This window comes from Pygoscelis adeliae, unplaced genomic scaffold (genome assembly GCF_000699105.1).
Source record: "Pygoscelis adeliae isolate BGI_AS28 unplaced genomic scaffold, ASM69910v1 Scaffold79, whole genome shotgun sequence".
NCBI classification, from domain to species: domain Eukaryota; kingdom Metazoa; phylum Chordata; class Aves; order Sphenisciformes; family Spheniscidae; genus Pygoscelis; species Pygoscelis adeliae.
This window is the reverse complement of record NW_008825532.1, coordinates 4,430,498-4,442,679: the sequence shown is the minus strand read 5'-3', so window position 1 is coordinate 4,442,679 and position 12,182 is coordinate 4,430,498. Positions and strand designations below refer to the sequence as shown.

The following is a 12,182-nucleotide window of genomic DNA, read 5'->3' as shown; positions in this document are numbered from 1 at the left end:
AAGTGGCTTTAACATTAATAAGGCAAATAAACCATTTATATAAAACGGTTGCTAATTGAGTGGGATGTTAAATATGCTGCACGCTGGCACACGCTGCCAAATTGCGGTACTTCCATAACTCTACCAGTCAGCTTTGGGAGCTGACTGCACGTGAGAATGTCTTCTGGCTTAAAAACTCCTGGGTGGCTGGAAAAAAGGGGTGCAAGTGGGGACGAGCATCCGTGATGGTGGAATCCAGGACCAGAGCTTCTGTGGCTGTGGAAGGGCTGGAGCCCCTGTGCGTGGCTGGAGGGCGATGCTGGCTGCCGACCTCCACAGCGAGGACCTGGGTTTGGGTGTGTGGGGTGCTTTCCCTCTTTTGGTGCCTGTTGGGTTTGAGATCCCAATGAGAATTGCAAATGTTCTGAGCAGGGAAGTAAGGAAAGCTGAATCTGGTTGCATGATGGTGGCCTTTAGGAGGGGAAATGATTCGTATTGGAAATGGGGTGTGTCATTTTGTGTCTGATGGTGGAAGGTGTAGGGAGGAGCCTGCACAAAGCACTTCTCCTGGAAGTGCATGGACCATGTTTGAAATAGTCGTTCAGGCTGGAAATAGCACTGTGTGCTCGGGAGCATCGAGGGAGGTACAGCTCCAAATGTCCCAACCTGGTTTGACCTGCTCCAACCAGAGGGTACCAGCAGCACTGCATCGTTTGCAGGATGTGAGCTTCGAAACTTCTGACTCTGCTGCCCTTTGTGGATCATCTCCGTTAGCAGGACTTCAATGCTGTTTTACATCTCTTCCTTCCTGGGACGCGACCATCTCCGCAAGGAGTATTTTCCCCAGTGAGATAAACCCAAGTCCCACAGCAGCATCGCTTTAAAGCAAGTGGAGAATAGTGACCACCTGGTGAAAAAGAAGTACTCCAATAAGAGCCATCAACTAAAAATTCAAGTTTGCTGCTTATGCCAAGCAAAAAGCATGCCTTCAAGCAGCGTGCATGTGTGACAGCTTGGGAGGAGGCAGTAGGGTCACTTTTTTTCCTCCCTTTGGTGTTTGCAGCTTGTTGTCATTTCACCTGGAAACACTTATGTGCCGAGACACTATCTGCATTTCTGTAGTGCTCTTTGTTAGCAAATATCTAAAGCAGCATAAGCAGTGATTAGGGTGACCCAGCCTTGCCTTAGGGTGCAGGGACTGTTGTGGCTGTGGGATGTGCGGTTGTGCCGATAGTCCGTAGGGGTTATGGCAGCACCACTGCAGATGGGTGAGAGCTTGTGGGCCATTCTTGGGGGTGCTGAGCATCCCCAGCTCATTTTGTAGCCAGGAAAACTGGGCAGGTTTTGGTATTTTGGGTGCAATTGAGTGGATGGTTCGGTAGCCTTGTCTGTCTTGATGACTCTGCTGGAGCCGATCACAAGCTCACGCTTTTCTCTTTCTTGCCCCTTGTTATCGCAGGGCTGGAGCAGCGGAGCTCTGCTCGGGGGTGATGCTAGTGTTTCTTGTCATCTTTGTTGGGGGTTTTGTAAAGCCTCAGTAGCATGTCAATTATATATGATGGGTGGAAGCCTAATATTCTGTGATAATTAGAAGGCAAGTCTAGTGTGAAATCGGATTAGAGTCCGGCATTACAGTCTGGGATTCCTTTAGTAGTTGGTTCAGAGGAAGTGATAAAACTCTTTTAAAGATGACACAAGCCGATGTGTGCTAAAGGGAAGAGGCAGAGTGTGAGGCTGAAACGGTGGCCTTGCTCGCCTGTCCCCCAGCAGTGTTTGCCTCCCGCTCATCCACCAGCCCAGCTTACCCCAGCCTGTTTTCTCACAGGGGAGCAAAGTCCAACAGTAAAATCTCAGACCATAAACTGCTTTTGGCTTGTTTACCAAACTGCAATGAAGGGCTAGACTGTGTACAGGAGTGTTTTAATGAAATAACTGCGCCCCCCCCCCCCGCCACCTCCCAGCGAACCACTCCTGAAAGTTTAGCTAGTTTTGCAGCTAGGTATGCTTAAAGTATGAACTTGGTCAAGGCGGGGAGAAGCAGGCTGGGAAGGCGTGTTAGACATTCAGAAACAACATTTTGCAAAGGTCTTGGAAAATTGTTTGGTGAAGGGAACTGCTTTTCAAGATCAGGGAGCCCCTGAGTTACTTAAGTAACTGAGTTAGTTAAGTAAGTAACTGCATACTTACTCATTTGATGAAAACTTGTTTTCTGACACATTGCAAAACAGTTACTTGATTTGGAAGAAACTCCGTGTGCCTGGAGTCTGCTAAATGTGGCATTTCTGTAATGGCTTAAATCATAAGTTTGCAAGATTACCTTTCTGAGCACATTTCCTTGGATGTTCAGATGGTAACATTGTGTACCTCTGCATTTCTATCTTTAAACCGCCACCTCCGTTCCCCAGAGGTGTACTGTTAACTAGCCAAGGAGCAAGCGTCTTTTGTAATTTTGGTGCTTTGTTTCTCTCTCTGTATTCATATGTAATATAAAATAGAGAGAAAGTCTTGCTGTGACAGGCCATGGGAAAGATCTGCTGCAAATCCATGACAAGTTGCAGCGATGGTGTGCATATGCAGCAGATATTTGGAGTCGTTCTCTGCTACTTAAGCTCTTTTTGCCATGCAGCCCCCCGACGTGATGATTGCACACCCTGCCAAACAATTCAATAAAAAGCCTAACTTGAAAGGAAGCTGTGGCAGAGTTATATTTTTGCTGTGCTCACATGGTGATAAATTACAAAAGCTGCCGAGTCTTTAGCACTCAACAGTAGATGAAGAGTTGCCTTGTATGGGCATTGTTTGATGAGTTTTAACTTGGGAAATAATTATTGCCGAATGTGTCCTTGACAGTGAGCGCGCACCATGAGTGTTCTTTACATAATATACATAAACATTAGATCTCTGTTTAAGTGGGCCTAAATACTGATAGTTTTCACTCCTTTTCCTTAGAGGAGTTCACTGCCAGTTGGAAAGACGAAGAGCATTGTGTTTGGTCTTGGCTCTAGGTCGGTGTTTTGCATGTGCATAACTGGTCCATGCTCGTGTAGACCACTGGCAGCGGCTGCTTTCCAGGCTTCGTTTTCATTCCTCTGCATGCCGTGGTTGTAGCACTGTTGTGTTTTGAAGCTGTCGTCTGATGGTGCCGTGCTTTGGGGTCTGTCTTTGGAGGTGTAAGCAGTTCCCAATACCGCAGCCACTCACTGAAGGGGCATGTGAGGGATCTATCACCTGAGCAGACGATGAGATGCTGGGATGTTGTGTTGCTCTCCCTGCAAACTCAGGCATGGGATGAGTCCTGTGGATGGATGCTGAACGGATCAGCTCTGCTAGCTGATTTAAAACAAAGGCTAGACATGAGAGTCCTCGCAAACCATGTCAGTGCCTGTTGCTTTGCTCAAGTGAGGATATGTTCTTAGGGATGTGAAGGTGCTAAGGACAGCCCTCCCTGTGGGAAAGCGGGGGCCACAGTGTCTTCCAGTGACTTTCCATTGGTATCTCCCACTGTGGCGTAAGAAAACTGCAAGAAAAGCAGCCCACAGCCCTAAACTTTCTGTTTTTTAACACTGGATAACACAGTGTGCATCCTTCTACGATTAGCACTGAGTAGCCGGAGCTCCTCAGCTCCAGACAGAGCTAATTCTTGATCACAAGCCAAGACCACATAGTGCTGACATGACTGAGAAATATCTTCCATAATTAGATTGCTTGGTCATTCATTTTTGAATGTCTGAGTTGCGTTTTGGAGCATAATTTCTTAATGATCAACCAAATGGGATCTGTGCAAGCTTGATTTACTGTTAGTAGTGTTCTCCTTGCTTGGCTTTGCATGCGTGTCCCGGGGAGGCACCATGCAAATCTGGGATGAGGGGGATCAAAGAAAAATTATTTTGCTTTGTAATGTTAGGTGGGATGGTAACTTTAGTTTAATAGTGTAAATAGATATAAAACTGTTACTTGTGTTTGTGAAATACATTGGGCTTTTATTTTTTTTTAATCATAAATAAATTGGAGTAGTTGTTAAAACCACTGTTCTAGGGACCCCAGGGCATCTGTGGACAACTTCAGAAGTGTCTGCAAAGCGTAACTAGAAAAAGAAATCCCGCTATCAGTAGGTTTGAATTTGCCAAGTAGGGTAGAGGCTTACCCCTCCAACACAAAAGAATGGGAAGTATGTAAGTCGTAACCACCAAAGGCAGGCGTGCGTCACAGAAATGGTACTGAAATCATGAAATGCATTTCAGGTGAAATATTTCCAACACACTCCCCCCCCTAAGAAATTCAGGAAAAAAACCTGTTTCAACACTTTTAAAGTTAAATTATTTTGACACCGCAAAACTAGCTATCGCTCTAGCTATAATTATCGCTTTGCTGCTGTTTGTTTGTTTCCTGTTGTGTCAAAGAGCCTTAGTCCTATATTGGAACCAGAGCAAAGAGATTCAAGGTGTGAAATAAAGTGATGGAGCTTGGGAACTTTCTTCTTTTAATGCTTGCTAGTAAGGCAGGCTCATAGAGGAGTCCCCAGGCGTGCTCCGGGATGGATTTGCTGGGTAGGATCCAAAAATCCTGGGTGCACCTCTTCCTCTCTTTTAAATGACTTATCAAGCTAAATGGAACTGCATCCCTCGGTGCTGCACCCCTTAATGCCATGTATTTGCCACTGGAGGTGCTCCTCTGAGACGGGAAGAAATAGAGTCCCTGAAAGAAGAATGTACCTGTAAGGAGATAGCGAGATTCTTCTGTGCTTCCTGAAGGCTGTGCCTAAGCAGTGCTGCTTCTTGTAACAGGCTTTGAGTTTTCCGACGGTCTTGTGCAATAGATTAGCTGTGGCAGAATTATCTGTCGGTCAAGGTCTCTCTGTAATGCCAGGGAAAACAAACAAACCCTGTAGCGCAAAAGGAAAATAGATTTAGGAGGAGAGGTTCTAGGAATTGTATCTATCTACCTATCTATATATAGACAGATAGATATAAAAATAGTTATAGCTTATTTTAAAATGGTCCTTAAGTGTCTGAAAGGAGAGATACTAACATTTCTGGGCTAGAAAGTCATGCAAAGTGATGCAAACGTTCAATAGCTGGGCAAATGACGTTGTTATGAGATCTTGCACAAGGTGGGCAGAGAAGCAACCGCTCGTGTTAGTCACAGGCAGGCTTTGTTTTGCACTGTGCAAAAACTGCTTTTGTTTCTCTAAACCCACTTCTGATGCTGTAGCAGGTAGGATGGCTCTTCAGCAAGTACGTGGTTCACAGCCTGTCGTGAAGAGGTTATTTTCTGTGCAGGGGGCTGACAAGTCCTTTGCAGCTCTTGCTGTGAGTCTCTGAACCTTGGTGGTGGTTGGAGGTTGTTGGTGGCTTCCAGGGTGTGAGCAGGTAGGGAAGAGCCTTTGCTTCTCCATCTGCTTCCTCGGGCTGAAGGGTAAGGTTTGGCAACGGGGTGTGAAATGGGAGAGAAGGCAGCAGCTTACATGTAGGCTGTGTCTTTTAAAATACCATCTGACTTGGAAGGATGACTTTCTCATCCTAACTGCTTGTTTTGATCATATCTTCAGCGTTGACAGAAATTTGCACAATTTGACCAAGTTTGAACCGCTTTAGCATCAGCCCACCTGCCTGTGATGGTGCTGCGTTGTGGGACCTGTTGGAGAACCTAGAGCTGAGGAGTGCTGCACAGAGTTGCCTTGGCCCACAAAACCTGACAGCAGTGTTTTAGTGTTGGTGCTAGAAGAGGACAGCTTCATCCTGCACTGCAACGAGATGCTCTAAAAGCAGATTATATGGGGCCAGATCCTGTGCCCAGATTGTCTGTGAAATTTTGAAACGGAGCTATGGTAGATACTGAAGCGCTTCATGATTCCTCTGACCAAGCCAGCTTGAGCCAGATGTCTTTTAGGAGAGAATTATCTTTCAGGGTGAAGGAAGAAAAATCTGTTTGAATTCTCCAAAAACAAACACCAAATTTCGCCCAGGATGATGACAGAAAACTGTAAAATTAGGAGCTGGGAAATACAAAGCTTTTTCATGAGCTGTTGCATAAAACAAGTATATTTTAATATCAGTGATAAATGTGTTTCTGACAGAGATTACTTCTCCTGTGATAATTGGAGGTGGGGGGGTGAAGAAAAAAGGATTTATCTGTGCAAGAAGGACCATTGCCATTGATATTGTGTTGTGTATTAACAGAATGAATACTCAGCAAAAACTTAATGGAAGATAGCATAGTATATGCAGGTGAATTTGCTGGTTCTTTCAATTATACTGTGCAAGATGAGTATCTGTTTATTCCGTTTATTAACTGAATAAATAAGAGGATGCTTTTTAATGTTCTTGCAGAAAGACAAGGCGTGGTATTTACATGTGTTGCTATAAAGTTCCTCTACAGAATCAGGTTTTGATATGCCTGGTCCAGTGCTTGCAGTGAAGGGGGGAGTCTCCTTGGGAGGAGATGGTGCTGCGGGTCCTTGCACCCCCTGCCTCGCAAGCCGATCTCTTTGCCCTTGCATAGAGAATCTTTTTAACTGGGGATATTTTCTTCTCTGCTTTTCAGGTGACCACTTGAAAGTCTGCTCGCAAGGCTACACGTGCTGCTCTGAAGAAATGGAGGAGAAGTACAGTCAGCAGAGTAAACACGACTTCAGAAATGCCGTCATAGAGCTTAGCAATCACTTACAAACCATGTTTAGTTCCCGATACAAGAAGTTTGATGGTAAGTGCAGAGACCTTGAACTTGGTCTCCTTGGGATAAAATGTAAAAATCCCCATCCTGTTGTTCTCTGTGCAGTTGTTCTGCTCTGCCTCCCCCTTTGCTGGGGAAGTTCATGACTCATGGCTTGGAGGGCAGAGCATGCCTTGTTTTGCAATCCCATGAGAGAGAAATATATGCTGATTATGGCTGCTTGTTTCCCAAAGAGAGAGATCTTTCTTTCTGATTAATCTTTTGAAAAACCATTTTGCTCTTAACGTAAGATTGCAGTTAGTTTTGTTGGTACATCCCCACAGCACATGTAATTGTAATGTGCACATCTTGCAGCCTTGATCCACAAAAACGCTGATCTTTCCCAGCATGTTGTGAACCAACAGGATTTGTATCCATCTCACTTAACCTTTGGGGCTAAGCAGAGCAGCAGATAAGTACAGAGCTGGTTTTGTGGGGAGGCCAAGGGTTCAAGTGTGATGCAGGGTCAGAAGCAAAATGGACAAAGTCTCAGCTGAGTTCCCATTGCTTGAGTGACGCTAACTGCTGACTGATAAGCAAATGACTGGTTTCAGCATTGCCCTCGCATCCGCAGCGGTGTCCCATCAGACTGGGTCTCCACAGGGCATGCCTGGCTCATGGGAGCTGCAGGAAGAAACTCCCTCCGGAGGTAGCTGGCGCACACCCTTCTGGTGTCGCCCACCTTGCAGCCAGGCACCTTTCTTTCGAGAACGCCTTGGTGCATCCCTCTTGCAAACAGCTGAAGCCGATGCCCAGGCATCGGGCACAGCGCCCATCTGAGTTCCGAGCAGCATCTCTTGATTTTGCTGCTGAGCTCTTGGTCGTGGCAGTTCCCACAGGGCTCTGCAGGTGCCTCGGTGCTCCCGGTCACTGCAGCCCCTGCACCTGGGCATCCCCAGGAGGGAGGAGCAGGGCACCAGGCTCCTGCCTGGGTTGTCCTTGTTGGCTGGGGGAATGAGGTGACACCCAGTTACACATGGAAATATCTGAAGAGTCAGGTGGACTGGGTTGTTGAGACTTTTGTTCTGCTTGTACGTTATCATCACCATCTGGTAGTAGAGGGCAATTCCACCGCACAGCTCCTCTGGACCTTTCTCCCTTGTTCAATCATTGGTTCAACATGGGTTTTCTACTGATATGCCAAAATCTGTGCCTTGAACCTCCCAGGGACCTCCCCTACTCTACTGCAGCAGGTAGCAGCCCCTTTCTTTCAAAAGGGATTGGCACTGAGGTGAGGAAAAAAGTCCCTGGGTATGAAATTGCAGTGAGTCAAAATGGAATTACGCAATCATCTTGATAGCATCTAAATCTGCTAGCTAAATATTTCCCTCTTAACCTCTGTTGTCTCTACCTGCTGGTACACCAAAGGGGTGATAGAGAGAGAACCAAAGTGTCTAGACTTGCAAGCTTATTAAATGCAGAACAAGACACTTAATGAAATCCAGCCCATAGATAAGCCCTTTCAAAGAGACCAGAGGAACAGTATCTGCTTCACCTTAAATGAACGGCGAGGCTTTTTGAAATGCAACACTGAAAACAAAGAGCACGCACGGTTCACTGTGTTAGCATCCCTGACGTGGTGCAGACGTATTGCTAGGTGTGTCTGCCCATTTTAGGGTGAGAGATGGCTGCAGGGCTGTATGGCGGCAGGGGGATATTAAGCTAAGCTGAGCTGGATACCTGTCAAAGCACAAGGCTTCAAAATGGGTGATCTTTGATAGGGAGCCCTGTACGAACTGTTTTGTTTGTGCTGCGTGGTTCTTCCGTCAGTCCCTCGCAGCGTGCCCTGTGCTGGTCTCATCCTGATCTTAGCCCTGGGAGTCCTTGACAGGCAAATCTGGAAGGGTGTGATCCTGTTGCTGGAAGCTGGATTTACTGTGCCCGGCCTGTCCCCAAAGGGTGTTTCTCTGCACTGTACGAAACTAATGAAGGAGAATTAGCAACCTCCTCAGCCTGTCCCAAAGCCTAATGACCCTGTCTTTGAGCGTTTGCTAATATCAGATCTCAATCTTCATTTGCTGCAGACAAAGCTGATTTAGAGATTTTTTTTATTTTTTTTTAATCTTACCTGGGGTGGAAGCAGAGATTAACTGGTTCCCATCCTCCATCATTTACCTCTTGGAAGACTTTTAATCATGACTGCCTCTCTCCCTCCAGCCCAGTCACCTGGAGGCTGAAGGCACCCCCTCTTCAGCAGCACTCTTGCTGGTGGCTGGGGCAGGTTGGGGAGTCTCCCGTCTGAGGTTCTCAGACTCTTCTGCAAAAATTTTGGAGAGCCATGCCTGAGACTGCTGCGGTAGTTTTGTTGGTTTGTTTTCAAGAGCCTCCTACTGTGTGATCGCTGCTTATGGTGTGGTGTTTCCTTCCTTCGGTCCTGGTACTTGGTCATTGGGTCAGCTGTGGTCTGTTCTGCCTTGCACGTTTGAGTTCTCCTTGTCCAACGTAATTCTTACCACTTATTTTGGTGTAATGTGCCCAACCTACTCAAGACGCACGTATTTGTCCCGATCTCTAGGTATGAGATTTGAAAAGCATGTGATCCCTTCCAGAGCTCTTCCTTTGCATGGTCCCATGCTCTGATTTTAGTATTTGCAGCTCTTTAGGGCTGCCTCATTGCTAGTAGCTAACTCCATTCAAATGAAAATAAAGCTGACACAAAACGAGCCATGCACCTTCCTCTGTTTAAGAGAAATCCTCTGCACTACAGCTGTGTAGAGGGACTGAGCAGGCAAGATGAGTTATTGCAGAGACTGAATGCACTTCACTTAACTGGTCTCCCAGCAAGTGTGTTGAACACTCCTCTTGCAGGGTGATGCATCCCTGTGCTGCGAAGGGCCACTCCAGGATGCAGCTCAAGCAGCAAACCGTGTCCTCCAGCTCTTTCAAAATCTTTATTGCGGGTTCTTTGGCTGCTAATCTCTCAGCCTTGACATTCAGGTCTGAGAGGAGAGGCAAACCCGTGCTGCCTCTGTTATGTGCTTGACCTTTGCAGCAGTTGCCGCTGCAAAAGGACAGTCGAAGTGGCGGCATGTCCTTTGGAGGGAGGCTGTGATGCCTCATGGCTTTTGGAGCGTTTGCATCAGCTGTTGCTGGAGCACTGTGTGCCATTGGAACCGTTGCCAGAATTGCTCTGATCTGACACCAAAGCTGTAGAGAAATGGATTATCTCGTCTTAATCGGGAGCATGGAACAAGCTGCTGATTATCTGTCCCCAAAGGGCTGACCAGAAGTCATTTTGGCTCCTAATGCGTAATGTGACAGCGTCAGATCCTCCTGCGCGTGTTTGATTTGCAGACACTGGGAGAAGACTGGAGCTTTGGAGTCCCATATCTTATATATCCTGTCTAAATACATAGTACAGCTATGTATGCTCCTGAGGGTCTCTCCTGTTGTGATTTAAACCACCAGCCTGATCCCAGTGTAGCAGTAAGGTATATATTTTCATGAGTAAGGGAAATGCTTTTCTGATAAAATAAAAAATACTTTGGGAGTTGTCGGATTCCCCATTGCTAGGTGTTTTTAGAGGTGAAAATTGCCTGTTTTTTCCAGCTTACATGATCTCAGATATGTTTATGGGCTTCATTGAGAAATTAGTGGGTGAGATTCTCTGGCCATGTAAGCGTCTCCCTCCGTGACAATGACAGCCATGGGAAAGCCACAAAGCTGTATGACTGTGACGACATCTCATGCCACAGAAGCAGCTATAGCAGTCAGGGCTTTAAACACGCACCACTCCCACCCCCTTTTTTTCTTTTTCTTTTTCTTTTTTTTTTTTTTTTAATCTCCTTTGTCTTGTCTCATCTTCACCGGTTAATGTCCTCCCCTTCCCTCTCCCAGGGATTAATAACATTAATAGGATTAATGGTGACATTAAGACTGCATAAACGCTCGGTCCCATTTATTAAACTCAAACTTTCACCTCTCTTGCTCTTTTGGGCTGAAGTTTTTCATGCTGGGGTCTGTGCTATCCAAGCAGTGCTTTGGGGAAATTGCTCAGCTGCTTTGAGGAATTGGAGCAGGGACAGGACGTGACACGTAACTCTTCTTCAGCGTTTCCGCTATTCTCTTGCTTCCTAGATAAGATGTTCTTAGGTTTTTCTTATTAAAGACATCTCCTGAATATCTCGGAAGATGTAACTGTTGTGCCAGGCCTTTTCTGGGAGGAGAAATGATATATATTTTTTTTTATAGGCTTGTTGCACAGTGAGTGGGACAGACAGAGCCCCCCCACCCTGTGAGCAGGGAGGCCGCTGAGCCTCTGCCCTGCGGGGCTGAGTCCGGCAAGCGGCTGCTTGTTCTCCTGCCCCTGCATTTAACAAGCGCTGTTGCTGTTGCACTTAAACCAAGGCTTGTCCCTTCTGCACGCTCTGGATTTAAGGAAGGCAACCAAGCTTCTGCAACCCTTGTTGTACGGAAATGGTATGTCAGGAGGTGAATGTGAGATTGTCCATCCCTGGGTTGGGCTGGCACTAGGTTTGGCATTCCCAGTGCCCAAGCAACAGAAGGATTTGTACAAAATGGTACAGCCTGAGCCAGCATCTGGGAAGCTATTAAATGCTTCCAGTCTGCTCGCCCTGATTTTTCTATTAGCATTTAAGATAAAGCAAATACAGAAGTGTAAAACGAAACCCCTTTGGGACAGTGAGCGGAAAGAAACTGAATCCAAGCAGCAGGAGCTGGCCAGGGGTTCGTGAGACCGTGGTGCACCCACCCCTCTCCTGCGTGGGGACTGGGCAGAGGGGCTGGAGAGGGACCCCTGTTTGTGGGCTCTGTGTCTGTGTTGGGTGAAGTAGCCACAGGTATAAAGTGTGGTCGTGGCCTGCATCTTTGAAGCCTCCCAGGGTGCCCTTGATCTAGTGTGAGCCCTGTGTTACTCCTGGGTGCACGAATTACTTCCAATAACTGGGTTGTGGCTGAGTCCAAGTGACTAGTCGGGGGGGCATTGGCCAAATACCTTCCAAACTGCAGGAAGGTATTCCCTGTTCCCCAAACAGGGAAAAAAAACCCTGTAATCTCATTTCTGAATTTAGATGTCATTGTTCAGATAACCCTTGGCTTCCAGCCGCTGTCTCCAGGTAGGAGTTAGCAGGGATGTGTGCTGGAGCGGCGGGATGTGTGGCTGGGAAGTATTAATAACTGGGAGTGACACAGGAGGGACAAGGGAAAGCTTTCGGTGGTCTCCTCTCCACTGCTCCGGGCAATGCGGAGGCAAACGGTGAAAGACGAGCCCCGCAGGTGCCCAGCCCACCACTCCTATAGTTAGAATTTGGCAGACCATCGGAGCACTCCGCCTTACTGAAATAACTGCCCTTTGGGGACCTTCATCTCACATTAACTCTTTTATTGGAAACTGCCTGCAAGAGCAGAGACCTGGGGCCTCATCCTGCTCGAGTGCCAGGGTCCCCTGTGTCCATGGCACCCAGGACCGTGGGCTAGTCCTGGGCTGTCGGTGCGTTTATCTCTGCAGGAGGCAGCTCTGGGTATTGTGGCAC

General features: G+C 47.0%; 1 protein-coding gene across 1 annotated transcript in view; it reads left to right on the top strand.

Annotated features, from left to right (window-relative positions):
- The first annotated feature begins 6,524 nt into the window (after positions 1-6,524).
- The window catches only part of GPC4 (glypican 4), a 39,169-nt gene continuing 33,511 nt past the window's right edge, over positions 6,525-12,182 (top strand). Inside the window, exon 1 of the mRNA XM_009331695.1 lies at positions 6,525-6,681. Coding sequence (XP_009329970.1) covers positions 6,573-6,681 — 109 coding nt within the window. The 5' untranslated portion in view covers positions 6,525-6,572. The remainder of the gene's footprint in view (positions 6,682-12,182) is intronic.